The 19043-nt window shown below is 41.8% G+C and overlaps 1 protein-coding gene across 3 annotated transcripts in view; it reads left to right on the top strand.

Annotated features, from left to right (window-relative positions):
• The window catches only part of LOC110980354 (cholesterol transporter ABCA5-like), a 31294-nt gene extending 12339 nt beyond the window's left edge, over window positions 1-18955 (top strand). For 2 of the 3 annotated variants that reach the window (XM_022236962.2, XM_022236961.2), the window contains exons 12-32: window positions 323-461; window positions 580-670; window positions 1097-1236; window positions 1452-1628; window positions 2335-2501; window positions 3337-3538; window positions 4207-4334; window positions 5270-5542; window positions 6644-6940; window positions 8137-8274; window positions 8532-8627; window positions 9497-9588; window positions 10141-10252; window positions 12898-13107; window positions 13874-14046; window positions 14997-15072; window positions 15547-15641; window positions 16086-16202; window positions 16726-17000; window positions 17146-17201; window positions 17347-18955. In XM_022236962.2, the coding sequence (XP_022092654.2) occupies window positions 323-461; window positions 580-670; window positions 1097-1236; window positions 1452-1628; window positions 2335-2501; window positions 3337-3538; window positions 4207-4334; window positions 5270-5542; window positions 6644-6940; window positions 8137-8274; window positions 8532-8627; window positions 9497-9588; window positions 10141-10252; window positions 12898-13107; window positions 13874-14046; window positions 14997-15072; window positions 15547-15641; window positions 16086-16202; window positions 16726-17000; window positions 17146-17201; window positions 17347-17457 (3165 nt within the window). In that variant the 3' untranslated portion in view covers window positions 17458-18955. The remainder of the gene's footprint in view (window positions 1-322; window positions 462-579; window positions 671-1096; window positions 1237-1451; window positions 1629-2334; window positions 2502-3336; window positions 3539-4206; window positions 4335-5269; window positions 5543-6643; window positions 6941-8136; window positions 8275-8531; window positions 8628-9496; window positions 9589-10140; window positions 10253-12897; window positions 13108-13873; window positions 14047-14996; window positions 15073-15546; window positions 15642-16085; window positions 16203-16725; window positions 17001-17145; window positions 17202-17346) is intronic. The other variant, XM_087139365.1, reaches the window with a different exon arrangement.
• The last annotated feature ends 88 nt before the right edge of the window (window positions 18956-19043 follow it).

The following is a 19043-nucleotide window of genomic DNA, read 5'->3' as shown; positions in this document are numbered from 1 at the left end:
AGCGACAACTTGTCCCACCAAACGGTTGTAACTCGTAGCCACCCATTTGTGACATCTGCCTACCACGTTTCTGTCAAGTTCAGCAATGCACAGAGGCCCAATCTATTGCATTCACTTTTCTATTGTGACCACCTGTCCAATTGTGGCCATCTCGTCCACTGCAACCACCATCCGTCGTGGCCACCTGTTCTTGATGGCCAACTTGTCCATTGTGGCTGCATCAGCTGTCCGTTGCCGCCCCCGTCGGTCATGACTATCACTGTTACTATACATCCAGTAATGTTCGTGGTAAACATTTTAATAGAAATGTCCGTTATCTCAGATTCTGTTTCTGGATGAGCCAAGTAGCGGCATGGACCCGTACTCTCGCCGGCAGCTGTGGAATCTCTTGAAGAGCCAGCGACAGGGGAGGATCATGGTCCTCACTACGCACTTCATGGACGAGGCAGACATCTTGGCAGGTCAGAGGTCAATTTGACTTCTACGTTTATTTGATTTATTGATTATCATGATTAGATGCCAAATTGGATAGATTTTTATTGGATATTTGAATGATGCTGTTTTTGTCTTAATTTGTAGACCGCAAAGCCATGATGTCACAGGGACGTCTCCGTTGCTATGGCTCCTCCCTCTTCCTGAAAAATCGTTTTGGCATAGGATATCATCTTGGGTAAATGTTTCCCACCAACATTGCTCCCCCCCCGTCCCCCACCCCCAATCCTTCAATTTTCTTGTCTGTCTGGTTCAAAGTAAGGTTCTGAATTGTGAATGAGAGTCTACTCCAAGCCAAAAGGGCTCCTGAGTCCATTGTTCCACTTCGGTTTTCTTTATCATGAAGTAGCTGTGAACATTTTGCTCCACTCCAGATGGGATTCCAGCTCATCACAGATTGTCATCCCCAGTATGGGGACCTGGTGTCCTCCTGTGTGAGGAGAGATAAACATGGGTAAAAGGGCTTGTTTAAAGGCACATCACATGGCTAGCGACTCCTGATCATGGTTTGTTAGCCCTGACCACTGGGATGCACTGGTGGAGTTCGTAGTTGTTTTGCATGAACAATTCGCATGGCTGGTTTTTCAATGCTTTATTTCTTCAGCATGGTCGTAAAGAAGAGCACTCAAGTTGACCAAATCACTGAGTTGGTGAAAACTCACGTCCCTCATTGTGAAGTCTCCCGCAGTCATGGAATGGAACTGGCCTATACCCTACCGCTGCAAGACTCCAACAAGTTTCCAGGTACAAAAATAAAATTGTTTGTAGTGACATCTTTTTCTTTTTGTGTTGAATAATAAAAAAATAATTCTTTAACTTGTGTGAGCTCTGTTTATTGTATAATTGTGTTTGTATGGTGACTAATCACAACCCTAAAAAGTTCTGTAATGGGTGAGTCATAAATCAGGCCAAATTGAGATTAAACACCCTGATTTTTTTTGCCAATCTATGATGGACAGCTCTCTTCCAAGCCTTGGAGGCAACAACCGGGATGCAAGGCAGCACGGTCGCCAAGCAACTAGGCATCAAGTCTTACGGGGTCTCCATGACATCCCTGGAGGAGGTCTTCTTGAACATCAGTGAGGAGAGTGAGGATAACGAGCCATTTGAGGAAACTAATCCCGTCCAGACTTCAGGTATAGAGGGTTTGCATGGCTGCCATCTTGCAGGCCAGTGCTTTTGTTCCACAGGTTATGCACAAAGGAGGCTTCTCTGTGGAACAAAAGAACTGCCCTGCATGATGGCATTTATCAATCTAACTTTTAGGAAAGAATCACTGTATTTTGCTTTTGGAAACTGAGCTTCAAATTGGAAAGAAATGTTACATTTGATGAAAATATCTCTCAAGTAAAAATATCTCTCAAACTTGACTAATCTGCAAATGATGTGATCGCATGAATCTAGTGAAGATGAAGTCATATTCAGAATTTTGATTCAATGTAGTATCTGATCAGAAATTGCTGGAATACTGTGTCCGATGTTTGAGACCATGGCCAAATTTCATGGCGTTGCTTACTACTACGTGATTTCACACTTACAGTGGCTCTGCGTATTTCATGGAAACCTTAAGCAGTAAGGACAGTCGAAGGCATGCTAACCTTAGAGGAAAAAATTGCTCAAACTTAGTGACATAACAATAGAAATCTCTGTGCTCACGCAACCGTTAGCACAACTATGCCAAGCGCTGCCATGAAATAATGCTTAAGATTAGCAAATTTTTCTGCTAAACTTAGCACGACTTTTCTGCTAACTGTTAAGCAGCTTTGTGAAATCGGGCCCATATCTTTCAGGCCAAAGTTTCTATTAAAGACTGTTGAACTTTGACCTCTTGCCCCCCCCCAGATATCTCGCCAATCAACACGGGACCTGCCAAGACCTACAGGGCCATTGATGACCAGGCCATGTCGCTGAGTGTGGAGCATTGCATCACCCAACCCCTGCAGCCCAGTGGGTACCAGGTCCGGGCACTTTGCAAGCTGGAGTTTCTTCAGATGCTGCGCAACCCTGGCGTGAGTTGAACTAATAAGCTCCGTGAAGAGCTGCTGTGGAGGCCGGTTGACACTCCAGGAAACTGCAAAAGCAAAGCAAACCATCTGCGTAGAAATTCGCCTGCATTGAAATCTGTGTCCTTTGTGCAAATATTTTTGATCTTACGTCTAAACTTCACGTTCATCTTCACATTTGCACCAAGTATGAAATGGTTTCATTCTCCTAAACATATCGCTTATCTGTTGGGAAACAGTAGTACAATTCTCGGGTTCACCACGAAGTGACGCACCGTCCATAGACGCTGTACACACGATATGTCACTTCGTGGTGAAACCGATGAGTTGATCCAAAACTGTGTATGTTTCGCATTAGAAAAGTTTTCCACCTTGAAACACCCATATCTCCAAATCACTGAAGGTACACTCACTCAACAAAAAGAGATTTCACCTGTTGCTTTAGCTACGCCACAAATGCCAGATTTTCTTTTGCATTTAAAAGTCTCTGTTTGGTCAGTGAAAGAGATCTGACTGAAGTAGGACTTTCAATGCGTGACCTCAGAACTTGGATGAGTCCTTTTTGGGCCGTAGCATACTTTTTGTCTGTTTGAGTTTGTGGTCACCTCATTTATCACTTTACATCTACATTCAGCATTCGCATCTTGACATAAATAGAAAAAAGCCCTTTCTGGCTTGTTATAGTTGAGCTCTGAAGACAAATGACACTGCGTTCAATTTGGATGCTTCCATATTTATTTGAACAGATAAAAATCAGAGAAAACATGTTTTCCTTAGAGGTGCTCTGTAAATACCTTTTGGAAAGATTATAGGTTTTGTTTTTGTCCTCCCTGCCTTGCAGACTTACATCTTTCGTCTCCTGTTTCCGATTGTCCTCCTGGTAGTCTTGGCCGTCGTGATCGCTAGAGTGAACGTTGGCGGAACTGACAGTGACTTACCCTCATTGACCCTCGACCCCAAGCTGTACCTGGAGACATCGACGCCGTCAACTCTGCCAGGCCTGACCCCACTGCTGTACCAGGACAACTTGACCAGTGGGCAGGGTAAGACAGAAATTCAGCCAGTTCACATCGGAATGCACGGAAACCAGCAATGATCGTCTTCTACATTTTCAGAGAGATCGTGGTAACATGTTCAGACACTACTCATAACCTGTTTTTACTGAACACATACAGTACGCTGCCAGTTAAAGTCAGCATTGTGAATGAAAATGTGTCAAAATGTTTTTCCAAGCGGTGAGTAAAGTTGTGAAAATGTTTTCCCACTAGTGTGAAGGGTGTCAAGCCTCTCCCACTATGAGTTTTTCACAGTTTGTGTCATGATAGTGAATTCTCCGGGAAGAGAAAAATGTGTGAAGAGAAATGCCCAATGCCAGGTTAAATGTATTTGCAATTCTCTGCTGAGTAAATTTCTCTGCTTTGTGTATTTGTGTCCATTCAGTTGAAAATTCAGTGTTTTTGTCAGTTGGCCACGTAGCCCCCTTCTAGAGTGCATGCTGATGGGCTCTCTTCATAAGGGTTCATCCTGATTTTTGTCTTTTTCACGAGCGTACAATATGTACACTAGAAGGAATCAATTGTGAGTTTGGGAAAAGGTCAATAGACCATTATGCTTTTCCTGCGCACAGCTTCGGAGGGGGAGCAGTCATAGGAAAGGGTATGTTTTATACGCTTGAGGAGAATGTCCAGTTATACGGATGTCTCTCCCACAGATATCAAATTACTCGTGAAGGAGTTTGACCGTGTAGGGCTGACCACTGATGCCATAGCTAACATGAGTAAAGTGTGGTCTGAAGCTCCACACAGCTTGGCCACTGTGGCTACAGACTTGGGCACAATGGTAAGACCACAGCAAGTTATCAGCTCTTACACCTTTCAGGGTGTTGCTTTACATGAACTTTCAAGTTTTTGTTTATCCTATAAAAAATTGCCTTTAAGGAATCCTTTTTCTAGAAACTTAGGTTTTCAGTAAAATTTGTTCACATAATTATGTTTTGGTGCTTGATCTTTCTTTTTTTTGGGGGGGTGTTTGAGATTTCTGGTAATGGCACCAAGGATTACTTAAGATAGCTTGGCTTGAAACCTGTAGAAATTTTACAGTGAAGGAATATAACTCTTTTCAAGGAGGTAGAGAAATGTGTATAAATTACTTCAAAATTGCCTTCACCCCATCCAAAACCTGGCGTGTGATACTTGTTACATTCATTTTCCCCAGTCAGCTTTGGCATCTCCTGGCATCGCAATAACAAATGAAAATGCTCTGGCTTGATTCCAGCCTGTTGCTGTGGCTGTCTTGAGTCTTTGGCCGTGTCCGAAATGGCCTTCCAGAGCTACGGCTAGGTCTAATGTCTACGCATCCCCGCACATTTCCAATGGAGGGAAGACCTAGACCTAGCCCTAGGCAACAGATTCGGATGCAGCCTTAGTATGCATCAAAGTTCTTGAGCCCATGTACATGGGACCCTCTATTCTTAAACCAGGCTGTTGAGTTGTGGGCTATATGGAAAATGACACCAATAAAGACGTGAACAATGCAAATGAAACAATTCTATTGTCTGTAACCACCAAAACTTTCTACAGACAATCTGTTTTTTACTTTGATTTCTTTGAATACTGCGATTGATAAGAGGATTGAGTTGTCAAACATTCAAGTTTAATACTTTCTTTAGCCACAGTATATTGGTTGACACATTTTCACTGGGTTGCCTTTTATTTCCTCCTGTCTATGGATCATCACTGACTTTCTGAAGCCCCGCTTTCCCCCCCCCTCCCCAGAGCAATGCGCCAGAGTTCCTGGCTCTCTACAACAGCACTGCCCAGCACTCCATCCCAGTCATCCTTGGCCTCCTGAGCAATGCCCTTGCCCATCTGCAGGCCCCCAGCAAGAACTTTCCAGACGTGGTAGTGGCCAGCCAGCCTTTTGCCCGTGAGGTCAAAGGGCCAACCATCACCAACATTGGCATTGACATCCTCGGGGTCTTCCTCTTTGGTCTTGCTGTCAGCCTGCTTCCCGTGGGGTTTATCTCCCAAGTTGTAAAAGAGCGACAGGTGCGTGAGTGAGCAAACCGGTACATGTACCCTGCCAGTGGCCCGGCTTTTCCATTGGAAAGCCATATCGTGCTCAGGCAAAGCAGGGGACCTTTAGGCTTTGTTGATCTCTTTCTTTGGACAATAGGCTCTTCTCTACGGGCCTTTGCTCTGTCCTGGGCCATTGTTCCCACTGAGATAAGAGCTCCAGTTTCAGCTTTGATTGTTTCAAAGATTTTACGTGTACTTCCCAGTTTTGAAAAAAAAGAACTTGAGGTGTATTTGTAATTGAGGTCACAGGGCCACTAGGTGACTGTAGCAAGTAGATATCTGTACAACCATTGCTCTGTCTGTGGGTTGGTCCAACCGTAGATGAACAGGAATTAATTCTGGCCAGGCCATCTGGGGACACATTTGATTAATTAGTAACATCAATGCAAGGTAGCAGGGGGCTAACAAAAGGAAAATTACAGACCTCAAGGTCCAGGCCAGAGTTGTAATGAGTCACTGATTTTTGTGACTCGAGTCGAGTCATTTTACAGCAGAGACTCGAGTCCAGTCACCCAAAAATGCGACTTGAGTCGGACTCAAGTCGAGTCATTGACTTGAGTCATTACAACTCTGGCCCAGGCATAAACCAAGGCCATAACTCCAGTTCCAATTTCCTCACTAAAAGTAGAGATTGATTTCTTAGAGCAGCTGAGCATCACAGTTTAAAGCATAGAAGATAGTTGCTTTGAACAAAAGCTGGCTACCAGCCCAATACATCATGCATGGCACACTCAATTACGACTGGTCCCCAGCCGATTTTTGCTTAGCGCATATATTTGTCAAGCAATATTTCCCGCTTACCTTTTCCATCACTTGCAATGTAGTTGTATGTCTTCATTTATTTATTTGGGTGCTTCTTTAAGGTTATATCGCAAAAGCAAGGTTTATTCTGCCGTAAAACCTTTTCTCGAAAAGCAAATGCAAAAGACCAAAAGGGGCTTAGATATCTAAGATATTCTATGGGTTTTTTAGATTAGTTGACATCTACCTCATTTAGTTTGTGAGGGGGTCACAAATGACAAGACTCACAGAGTTGAATCCAGAAATTTCCATGACGCATCTGCCCACCAGGAAAAGATACGCACCCAGCTGCGCGTGTCGGGTATCAAGGCGACCCATTACTGGGCCTCCCATCTCCTCATCGACGGGGCTCAGCAGTACCTGATCGCCGTTGTGGGTATCGTCATCTGCATGGCTGCAGGTTTGTCCATAGGTGGCTCTTCTCTGTCGACCACGGGGAGCATTTTCATTCTGGTCATCTTCACAGTCATCTATGTCCCATTGGATGTCCTCTTTGCCTACTGTGTCAGCTTCCTCTTCAAGGTGTACAAGACAAGCCAGTCAGTTGCTCAGATATTTTACATCTATGTAAGTTGATGCTCGTCAGCCTTTGGGTCGGGATGGGTGCATGAACCATTGAGGGCTTACTCGCAAGATGCAATGCCTGATTGGTGCTTTGAAACATTGTGGAAAGCGCATTATAAATGTTGTAAGTTATAGTTATGCAATAGACCTCTATCTCAGGGCAGCCATCTTGCTTTTCTTCCACGCAGAGCAATGTAACTAAGGTGAGGCTAGAAGGAAAAATAGTCTTCCCTTTTTTAGTGCGTGAAGTTGTATTGCTAATGTCAGTGGTTGTACAGGGCACAAGAAAAACATGGCAGTGTCATGACACAGGTCTAGTGAGAACATTTCCTTGATGCTGAAGGTCTGTCCGAAAGATGTGGCAGCAGCAGGAAATCAAACGTGTCCCTGGAAACCATTTGCTCGAAAGTGTTGTCATCACTGCCCATAGACACATTGCCCAATCCTGGCTTGGGCTAGGTATGACCTAATATTACATGGGAACTAGTAGACAGCCTGTGTAGAGGGGGAAGCAGCATTGGGTTTCAAAATTGACCATAAAAGTACCCCTCCCCATGGGCATATTCGTTACATAATTCGTGCATGAAACAATTCGGTTTTGGGACTTTGCTATTTTCCAATCAATACACATCCCCTTGCAAATCTTTGAAAAACTTCTTGTCAGTAATGTGCACTGTAAGTGACCTATGACCCTAAATGTGCAAAATCTAACAAGATGATAGATCAACCAGCATACAGCGCCCAAGAGAGTTATGAGTGAGGGGTGAATGTTTCTTGCTCTAGTAATTTTAGATTCTGTAACAGCCGACTTCATATGTTGCCATTTATCAATTCTGTCTTTTTCAAACATAACATTTTGGACAGGGCTGTCCTTTCAGTAATAATCAATTAACTGACAAATGTTCATTATATGTACCTAGTGCTAGAGGAGACTTTGATCAAAGAATTTTACTTTTTCTGAGTATTTCAATAGTAGCTCATCTGCATTGATAATATCAGTTGTGTTAAATGAATTTTAGTTCCAACAGCATTTGAACTGGGAGACAAATTTCAGTTTTCGATGTGGCAAACAACATGCTTCTAGTGCATGATTAAAAAATGTGTTTGTTGAATCACACGTCACAAGCTCGTAGTTCTGGGATACAAGCCCTCATCAATTAGTCCCTTGATTCAAATGTCTTTGGGGTTACATTTTGCAGTTTCCTATCCTGTTGGTGGTAGTCATCATAGTGCTGTCTGTCACCGAATCCAAAACTACTGCTGTGGTTTTACATTACTTATTTTGCGTCGTGTATCCTCCATATGCCATCTTTGGGGAGTTGCACTACATCAATCAGGTGAGACAAATAGTTCTTTCATGATAAGCCATTGGCAAAGGAGTGCATAGTATCCCCTATTCACATCTGAGTTTATATTGATTGGCCTACCTTTGTAACTGACTATACATTTATCATAGATTGCCATAGAATTGTAAACAATAAACTATTAATTAATTATTGACTGCTGTGACCTGGCATATTTTGACATCTGAGGAACCCGTCATTAACTGACTCCATCGTTGAATTCATTTGTTCTTCATTTAATTCAAATTTAGGTCTATTCCGAGGCATCGTTCACTGGAACTTTGGACCAGCTAAGCTTTAATGATTATATCAACTTTGACAACGTTGTGTTGCCCACCATAATCTGTGTGAGTAAAGAGAGAAACTGATCTCCACAAATCCCTCAGTTGTATAGCTTATTACCCGATGCCCCCAAGAAAACTCCCTTATCTTCTTCTAGTCACAGTTTCACTGTAGAGCTTAGCTGAGCTCAAGAAAAATGTTGTTTCCACTTCATTACTTCCTTTTGGAATTGGTGAAAGTGTGAGCCACTGCTTAATTAATTCCGACAGTCCTCAGTCTTCCAAAGAATGATAGGTTTAGGGCTAAAAGGGCTGGCAAATGTGATGTGGCACACACTGTACGCTGAATATTGTTCAGCAAAGATTTGCAAACTATCTGTGTGCTTACACACATTCATGGTTGCTATTTGGAGGTATACTTTCTTGTTGCAATCACATTAAAGCAGCCAAATGAGACTCTTTATCACTGAAATGTCATGAACGATTTCATCCCACTAAATTATTTGAAAGCTTGACAAATAGAAAACATGGGAAACCCTCACCCTGTGTCCGTAGTGGATAATTCCCTTGTGTATGCCAAACCATGGCTAAGGGTTTATCCACTACGAACACAGGGCGAGGGTTCCCCTCTTTTTCTGTGTTGTCTCGGAATGACGCAGTCTACATTCAGAATTTGCATCTTGACACGAACCCCCCAAAAAACCCTTTTAAGCTTGTTATAGTTGAGCTCTGAAGACAAACCACACTGCGTTCGATTTGGAGGCTTCCATATTTATTTAAACAGATAAAATATGAGAAAACATGTTTTCCTCAGAGGTGCTCTTTAACCTTGCGCACATGCCCATTGCTGTTGTCGAGAATTCCTATGAGATACTTCATTTGCAGCATGTTCTGTCTGAATATCTAACTTACTCACTGTTATTGCTTTCTCACAGATCCTAGCTGACCTTGTAGTAGTGACCTTTCTACTGTATATGCTGGAGATCTACTCCACGGGAGGTAATCTGTTGGAAGCATGGGGCTACAGGTGCAGTCTGAAACCCTTTCTGTCTTTGGCAAATTTCCTCCAATTGTTCACGTCCTTCTCAAGGAATTTCGTTTCCACACCTGCATGGAATTCTAATTGAGATGCTTCTTATGAGGTTTGGCTGTCGTGTCATAATGACAAGGGGAACCAAAATAAAGAAAGTTAGCATTTGTCACAAAAGAAATATGCATAACCTGTGCATTCATACATCTAAATGTACGCACAGTCACATATCACAAGTGGTGCTGATATGGGACTTCTCAATATGGGACTTTTTTATATACATATCCTATAATGAAACTTTTGACTGGAGTATTTTTATACCACAAGTACTTCTTTGCAAGATTTGTGTTAATTGATGTCATGATGTATTAAAAAATAACCCCTTTTGGTTCGCTGCGTAAAGTTGGGGGGGGGTGATCCTAGAGCACATCCCCAACTTGTCAGAGGAAATAGGTTTGACATAGCACCCTCCTTCAAGCTGGAATCTATGCATGTGTTTGCTAGACATAATTAACCGAGTTACACTATCAGTTATTCTTTTGACTGTAGGAAGAAGGCATCCGGGGGTCTGAACAGTGATATCAGCGATAACGAGGACAGTGATGTCAAAGAGGAAAGGGAAAAGGTTCAGGCCATCTTTGACCGAGGCCATTACTCTGAGGTCAGTGTCTTTGTTTCCTTCCTCCAAGTTGTGAAGTCCCGCGTGTTTCCTCCAAGTTGTGAAGTCCCGCGTGTTTCCACACCAGACCTGTGCAAACTGGAGCATGTGGAAATTGCAGTCGATTTTAAATGTGTGTCCAACATTCCAACAAATGTATGCACAGGGCTAGAATTTCACGAGAGCCGTGGCCCTCCCTTTTGGCCTCGATGCCTTTAGTAAATCCACATTGAACGGGGCCAAAATGGCCTGCCCCTTTTCTGCCATGGCCTTGGATGCCCTCTTGGTGAACATCGTGGGTCGCCCTTAGGACTGACCTGAAACACAGATTGATGTTTCGCTGCTCGTCGTTTTTAGATGTTTTCCTACTTACGTTTGCAATTTTTTAAAAGAAACTTCCGTTATTTTCATGAGTTACCTTTGCATTTCGTTGTCGCAGTGGTAAAAACGTGTGCAAATCTCAATGCATTAAAGCAATGCTTCCCCAGTTCCCACCACGCCTCACCCATGCAAAAGAATGCGTGATGGAAATGTGCCAACCAGTCTAAACGTCCCTGTCGATTAAACTAACATTGGCCATACATGCATGCAACTCCATAGCTGCAGGTTGAAAAAAAATCAATGTTGTGAGAGGATTTCTTCCAGTTAAGTCATAAAACTTGATCTCTTGTTCATGTGTATTTTCTGTGGTCACAAGATCAATTTTAGGTTGTTTTGCTCGTACTTGAAGCGAGCATGTTTCAATAAAGTTTCCTGCCACAGCATGAGGTTTATCACCCGCTTGTCTGGATGCGTCACGCACGCTTACCACGCGATACACAGACATTGTTGGCCAGTTTGCCATTGTGATTACCTGACTAGCATCAGTTGAATTGTCCATAATGCTTGTGAATTGTCGACTATAGAAATTTGTGCGTAGATTAAGACAGGTTTCTATCACTGTTTGAGATGATTTTTGGAAGCTTTCGTCCCCATTCATGTCATTCAACCAGAGCGAAAAATTGACCCCCACAAAGAAATTCCGAGGTACCACTAGTATCGACCCTATCTTTAAGAAGCATGTAATCGAAGGCAGAACTATTTTTTGCCTTAATTGTCATGACCATGGTCACAACTAAACTTCTTCATAGCTTTTCACCTTAACTATTTGTAAAAGGGATCGTGATAACTGGACCTTGGATCTGTCCAAAATACAGTCTGTCGGTCGGGGCAGAAATCCAACGTACACGTAGTTATTTATTACAAAATCATCAGTAATAAGACTATTTAGAGTTCATTGCTGCCAACAAACTTTATACAAAACTTGGTTCATAGTGCACAGTGTTTAATTTGTAATTTCTAATTTGTAGCTTATAATTTGTTTTTCCTTTTCATGCTTTGCTTAGCAAATATAACAAAATAAAGCACATCCCACTGTGAAAGTGCTTGCATGAAAATGCTGACCCAGTAACTTTTTTTGTGGTGTACACATGTGTAAGATGAGAACCGCATTACCGTAATCAGTAAGTCATTTTCCAATGAATACATGTACATAAGTGAATGTAACAGGGTGCTATACTCTATCCACTCCAGTAATTGGAATGAATGAGTAAATTTTCAACATGTGATTGGTATAACCTAGTAATGCTGATGAACACTTGAGTATTTTTTGCCCCAACTTGGTACATGTAGAATGACCCATATCTCCACTTGCTAATTCATTTCACAGTTGAACAAACACCTCACAGACTCTGCATAATCTAACACTATGCAAAGAAGAACTTTATAAGACTGAAGGTTTTCATGGTGAGAGAACTATATGAGTAAAACGCATGCGGTTACACCATGGATCAATCTCTTTCTTGAGTGTGAGTTATTCCCCGGTTCTTCTCAGAACCACACATACTCAAGAAAGAGATTGATCCATGGTGTCACTGCAATCGTTTTACTCATAAGACTGCATTACTACCTGTAAATAGCAAAGATGGCCTTGGTGCCCAAAATATTATTCACATGATGGCCTCATTGGCTTCAGTGCCCCTTATTTTGACCAGCCCATTGGTTCCATTTGACAACAACATTCAAGGCCTGTATGTAGTATTGTGTTATTGTCGTTGATGGCTGGAACACCTGCAGCTGATTTCACAAAACTTTGAGCAACCTCGCATCATGCATAAGCCTTATGCCTTCAATCTGCACTTGTTAATTTCATGGAGAAAGGTTGAAGGTTATCTTACTGCAAAACAAGTTTATTATTATTAAAAAAAAACCAACAAGTTATGCATTTTCTTGTGTAAACTGACTAAGTTCAGCAATGATGGGTCTTAATATGTACAAGATTAGATTAAACAGTTTTGTCATCCGTATCCAATTTCTTCTGCACAACGCACACCACCTAAAATGATTGTGAAAGTTACTACACAAATTTGTTGCTCAAGTTGTGAACTTGCGTCATAATTTGCATCAAGATAAGCAGAGAAATGTGGTAGATTGAAGTGTCATTGTGTAAAGTTTCATGAAATGAGGTACTGTAGTCTGGGTCCTGAAATTCAGAAGAGAGCATAAAGCGACATCAAGCCGATGTCGGAGATATATATGGCAATTTAAGAGCTGTTGTACTGGGCAAAAGTTTTGAAGGTCCTTTTTTGGTCCCGTTTTACATTGCCCAGAAATGCGTTGTCGCAGCTGCTGGTATTCGCAAAGAGTACGAAATGTCCAAGGGCTGCTGTTGCAAGAAGTACACCAGCAAGTTGGCTGTCCGCAACGTGTCCCTGAGCGTCAACGAAGGGGAGGTGTTTGGCCTCCTGGGACCCAACGGAGCCGGTAAAACCACGTCCATGAACGTCATCACAGCGGATACCGGCGCTACCAAGGGACAGGTTTGTATCTGAGGTTTAGTCCCGGTGAACAATTCAGAAGGGGATAACCCCCAGCTAGAGGTACATGTGGCCTAGTGGTCAAGGTTTGCGACTCAACCAGCAGGTCAGGGGGTTGGAATCTATGTGCCAGCCACATTTTCTGGCCTCGGGCAAGTCATTTTGCCCTACTTGCTTCCCTCCGTCCAGGAGTTTAAATGAGCACCAACATTAGCTGGGGAGCAACATCCCATCCAGGGGGAAACAGACATATACTTGGTTGTATCATGCTAAGAAAAAAAGCAGATAAACACTAGGCTGTTGAGTAAGGTGGCTCGGTTCGGACATGCTTGTTTTTGTTTTTTGTTTTTTTTCTTGTAAATAAGGCTATTTAAATTAATGGAAAAAGTGCGATGGAGTTTCAATTTTAAGTCCTGTCTGTTCTTCTAAATCCAGAATTTAATTCCTAACTTCACCAAAATCGTGATAAAATTGCACATTCTGCCTTCGGGGAAAATGGCTTAGGTCACATTGATATAATGGCAGGCTTGTGTTTTACATCACTCAAAATACTGCAAGGCTTCAACTGTTTTGTGTATTTTTCTTCCCATCTTTGAGGGCAGTTTTAGCAGAGCAGGCCAGTGTGGCTGACTTTAGTTTTCATGGGAATGTCTCTGTGTACTCACTTGTCCCTTGTTTCACCTTGCACCATGTACACTGTGGTTCTCACTGTACCCCAGCAGTTGATAACCAGTTAACACTACCGCTGTTTGTGTTTTGCCCTTTTAAGGTCCAGATCGTTGGCCATGACATCATATCATCCCTGAGTGAAGCCTTCCGCCTCATGGGTTATTGTCCCCAGCATGATCCACTGTACTCCAATGTGACCATGCAGGAACACCTTGAGGCCTATGGCTTGATCAAAGGCATTCATCCCAAAGACGTCAAAACCGTAGCCGAACAGTGAGTATACTCACATCTGCCATACTGAGGATGATATTAGGCCTACATGTATTTTGAAAATTCCATAGTGAGTCCTAAGATGCAGTGGGTTGACAGTAGACACAAGTTTGGTACACATGTTGTTTAATAGACCTTGGGCCATTTTTAATCTTGTTCCCCAAATCTGTCTTATAAATAGTAAACTGTTGATGTGGATAATATTTCATACTGTTATGTATGACGGCGCCCCCCCTTTTAATATTTTTCAAAATTTGGCTTAAAACACGAAAGGCGTGTTTGATCACAAATTTGAAATTATTTATCAGAGTGGATAGGTACTAATTTATCATGAAATTTCATTTTAGTGCCTTCCCTTCTCCAGTCAATTTCCAAAACTGTAAAACTGAAAAGTTATATCTCGCTTTCAATTTCAATATGGCCGACTCATGAATAAAACTGTTTGCATACGGAGCCAGACTGTTCCAGTTGGAACAGACTTCAAGCAAAAATCTTTTCTTTTAGCAGTTTGGAGCAGAGAAGTTTCCGAAATCAAGCAGTCGAACACCATTAAGGACTATAGACAAAGATGGAATTGTCACTGCTCTTTTTTCTTCATATCTCAAGGGAAATTTGTCGGACTTATGTCCTGATCTTGAGTGACTTGTTCTTTTGCACTTTTCTGGTTAGTTTGGCATTGAAACAATTTTTTAATGTTTTTCTAAACTCTAGAACTATACATTGTAAGTTGCTCAGATGATTTTTATTTATTATGTGAATTTGGCAGCATAGTCGGTTCTCTATTCCCTCAAAAGATTTACTTTTTTTGGCCACTGAACAGACAGTGTTATGTAGTTTAATATCGCTGGCTGATTGTATCTAACATTATTATACACACTTTTCATTAAGATGTGAAACTTGTAATGTTTATTCAGGTGATGCATTCAAATCATGTAATGATTTTCCTCTTAAAGTTTCATGGATGCCCTGAGGATCACCCAGCATGCGAACAAGAAGCCTCCTGAGCTGTCAGGGGGCACCAAGAGAAAGGTATTTAATTATGAGGAGAACAGTAGAAATGTGTCAAATTCTAAATTTTTCTGTTCCTTTTGGAGTGTCATCATATCTTTGGGAATGCCCTAGTTCCTTTTGGAATGCACCTGTTCCTTTCGGAATGCACCTGCTCCTTTTGGACCGCACCTGTTCCTTTGGAAATGAATATACCCATTCCATTTGGAGTGCACCTTGTAATGCACCTGTTCTACAGGTATTTCTGTTGTGGATTTGAAAGTGCTTTAAATATGAGCGATTATATTGCAGAAACAGGCCTAAATCCAGGCTTAAATGTTCATTAGACTGATCAGTATTTTTTCCTCACATTTCTGGGCAGTTGGATAAAGTTTAGTTACAGACGTGTATTTTGTCAAACCCTAATTACCTACATTGCTCAAAAATTTCTTATTGAATCGGTCATTGGAGACAATTGTATATAAGATATTCTGACTTCTCTTCTCCAACTTGTAGCTGTGTTTTGCCATCAGCATGCTGGGGAAGCCCAAAATTGTGTTCCTGGATGAGCCGTCAACTGGAATGGATCCAGCCTCCAAACGTTTTGTCTGGTGAGTCCTTAAAGGTACCAAATATTGGGGAAATATCATACTTCTAGTATACGACCGACCCTACTTCAATTGGCAGAGGATGGAGTTCTGTTAGGAAGATAGGAGACCCAGTTGAGATGACCATCAATACAGGAAACTTGAGACACTTCCTTTGATTTCCGCCACAGAGCAAAATGTTTAGTTTTAATTTAACAGCAATACCAAATAATGAAAAACATTTATAGTCGAGCAAGTTAAAGCAATTAACGTTGAGCCATCTTTTGTTTATGAAAATTTTCGCTATTTTGATTTGTGGAGATCTTCCCTCATCCCAAAAAGGAAATTACTTTATACCTAGCTCATTTGGCGGCCCACCTCACATGTTTTGGTGACCACCTCAGGTGTTTCTGTTGAAGTTTTACCACCTTAGGATGTTTTAGGATGTCCTTTGGTTGTGCTTTGCAGGAACACCATCCTTGCCAGTTTCCGCAGTGAACGAGGCGCTGTCTTGACGACACATTACATGGAGGAAGCCGATGCTGTTTGCTCTAGGGTGGGCATCATGGTCTCTGGAAGATTGATGTAAGTTGCTTACTTGACCCAGCTCAACAGAAAGAATTGCAAGTCACCAGAGCCACTTTGAGCCATCATAGCTACTTTGAAGTCAAGGCCTGTGACTCATTAGAACAAACAGCTCAGTATGTTGTTTCCAATACAAACTAAACAAAATTTCTTAATGACCCTTCAGACTTATTTTGTGGGATATGGTCACATGTTAGATATGGCATTGTTCATAATTTATGTGGCATCAAATTTCAGGTCATGTTTTGCCCAGTTTTATTTCAGATGAACATATTTTCCTCCTTTTAAAACAAAGACCAGACCAATTTTCCAAGGTATAAGGAGGATGGGGTTGGGTGCTACTTTCTTGGGGGCAGTTAATAGGTCTGATAAAAGTATTTAACAATGTACGGCTGTCCTCCAATTTCTCAGCTGGTGAGAGGGATGCCTCCAGTTTGGGCTCTTCCTCCATCATGCCCCAGTTTAGCAAGGCCACACGCTTCATTTATTGTATCGTATTTCAACTTTCTCCATCTCTTGTCAGGTGCCTGGGTACGACCCAACACCTGAAGAGCAAGTACGGTGGGGGCTACTTGCTGGAGGCCAAACTCAACCCAGGCCAGGCTTACTACTCCATGGACCATGCCACGGATGAGGCAGATCGCCTCCTGGAACGGCTGGGGACAGCACTGCATGACAAGATCCAAGAGGTCTTCCCCTCCGCTGAACTGCTGGAGAGTTTCGGGGAGCGGGTGACTTACAAAATCCCAAGTCAAGACGTTCAGTCGCTGGCGACAGTCTTCGCTGCTTTGGAGGAAGGTGGGCAGATTAGTGTGTCTGTAGAGGGAGGCATGGAGAACATTAGCAAGGAGAGGGGGGGGCCAAATGTCTGTCTCTTTTTGTTTTTAAATAATTCCTTCTGTTGTATGAATACACAGATTAATTTTTCTTTGTTTTTTTTAAGGAAAAGAGACACTTCAAATTGAGGAATACAGCTTCAGCCAGGCCACTCTGGAACAGGTATAAAGCCGATTCTTGATATTTCAACCATTCCTTATCTCCAGTTGACAAATCTACAACCAGAATGTCAAGTATTTCTTCTCATTTGTTAACTCAAGAGAACTTATTAATCCAGCTGAAATGCGTACATCGTTTCATTTCTTAGGTATTCCTGGAGTTTGCCAAGATGCAACGAGACGACGAGGAGAGTCAATCGGAGCAGCGGCATCAAGTGTCATGGAGAGCCAGACAACAGGACACCATCGTAGTGGCATGAAGAGGACACTTCACTGGGGTTGTGGAAGGCCAAATGTGTCTCACTGTTGTCAAACTACTCCCGAGAGGGTGTCGACGAAGGAGTAAAAGTCAAAACACTTCATTTTCAAACAAGGGAAAACATAGCAAGTTCTTCGTGGGATTAGAAAACTCCCTTGACGATTGATAACAAGATACATCTAAGCTATTTTCTTTCGCAATAGAAAGCTGTATTATTGCAAAAATTCTGGAGACTGGACACGTATACACATGTATAAATTGATTAAACTTTATTCTTTCAGTTGCTTGCAGTCACTGTAATGCCGAAGAAAAATGTTATCCCAGCAGTGTGAAATACAGAATGCTTGGAAATTATATAAGCCTCTTTGTAGTCCCTGATTATTTTTTCAGTACCGTGCACAAATTTTAGGACGTTTAGGAAATAAATAGCTGGAACAGGTTTGTCTGCAATGTCTTGCGCTATATGATATCAACTATGCGCATGTGTTTTGTGTCGACAATTGTGTGCACTTCGCTGAATTAAAAAAAAATGAACAACTGACAGTCATTGCCATTAATTAAATGCATCGTTAGAGATAGCCTTCTTTCGTATCGTAACTAGGATGCTGTTCAATCATTTCGTCAGTTTGTTTTGGATAACTGCCAATGATGGACTGTACATTCGAGAGTGACAAAAATTCCTTTGATGTCCATGGAGGATGCTAAAATCTCAATATATTAATTTTGTCCGATTTAAATTAGAATTCCAATTTGTTAAACTGATTTTTAAATTTGATTTAAGGCTACCAGACGTACGTGTATTTAGATGCCTTTTATCACTCTGTGAATGTTTTATGTATGGTTTTATGTGTAGTGTTTTAATGTGTATGTTTTCATTAAAGAACATAGACTGTTTTTGCCACAGACAAAAAAAATTGGAGTTGAAAGTGTTCAAATTGAATTTTCGTAGAGCACAGTGGTTAAGTGGTCCAACTCAAGGTGTTGCACTTGTGTCACGCATTAGGGTGCGACCCAAAGAAAAATTAAACGTGCTGACAGTCCCCCAGGCTCTCGAGACACTTTTCAAACGAGTTCTACTTGTGAGGATAGAGAACAGAATGCGTGTTTATGGGGAGCCATTATTTGCATTAAACTTATCTCATATCCCAGTGAATAATAACTGTCTTGCACCTTGAGACATTTGTATTTTCTGCTGTGAATTAATGTAAAAAATGGTTTTAGATGTTGGTAGATATTGTACAGTAGCGGCAGATTCAAGCAAAGCAGTGGCATGGGTCGTCATTCTATTTCGTTATGAAATAAAATTAAGCATTCATCAAATTTTGATGGTATTGTGTATTTCAACATGTTGCATGCTTGAATGTTACTTCAATATAGCATGAATGCACAACATGCAGTTTAATCGATCGCTAAGTTTTCTGAAATTGTGTTTCACCTACATGTATTTGCGTCGGGAAGTACTGAAATAAAACCGCAGCCCACTTGTTCTGCGAAAACAACATTCTTTCCGGCGCAGTTTGGTATCATGCTGTGTTTCAATTCCTAAATTCCCCTGCCCCCCTTCCCCACGTACGGGCCATCACAGGA

The sequence above is a fragment of the Acanthaster planci genome, linkage group LG07, assembly GCF_054643075.1.
Source record: "Acanthaster planci isolate LZ-2023a linkage group LG07, COTS_SCS, whole genome shotgun sequence".
NCBI classification, from domain to species: domain Eukaryota; kingdom Metazoa; phylum Echinodermata; class Asteroidea; order Valvatida; family Acanthasteridae; genus Acanthaster; species Acanthaster planci.
Note: the sequence above shows the minus strand (reverse complement) of the source record. Positions and strands in the feature narration are given on the sequence as shown.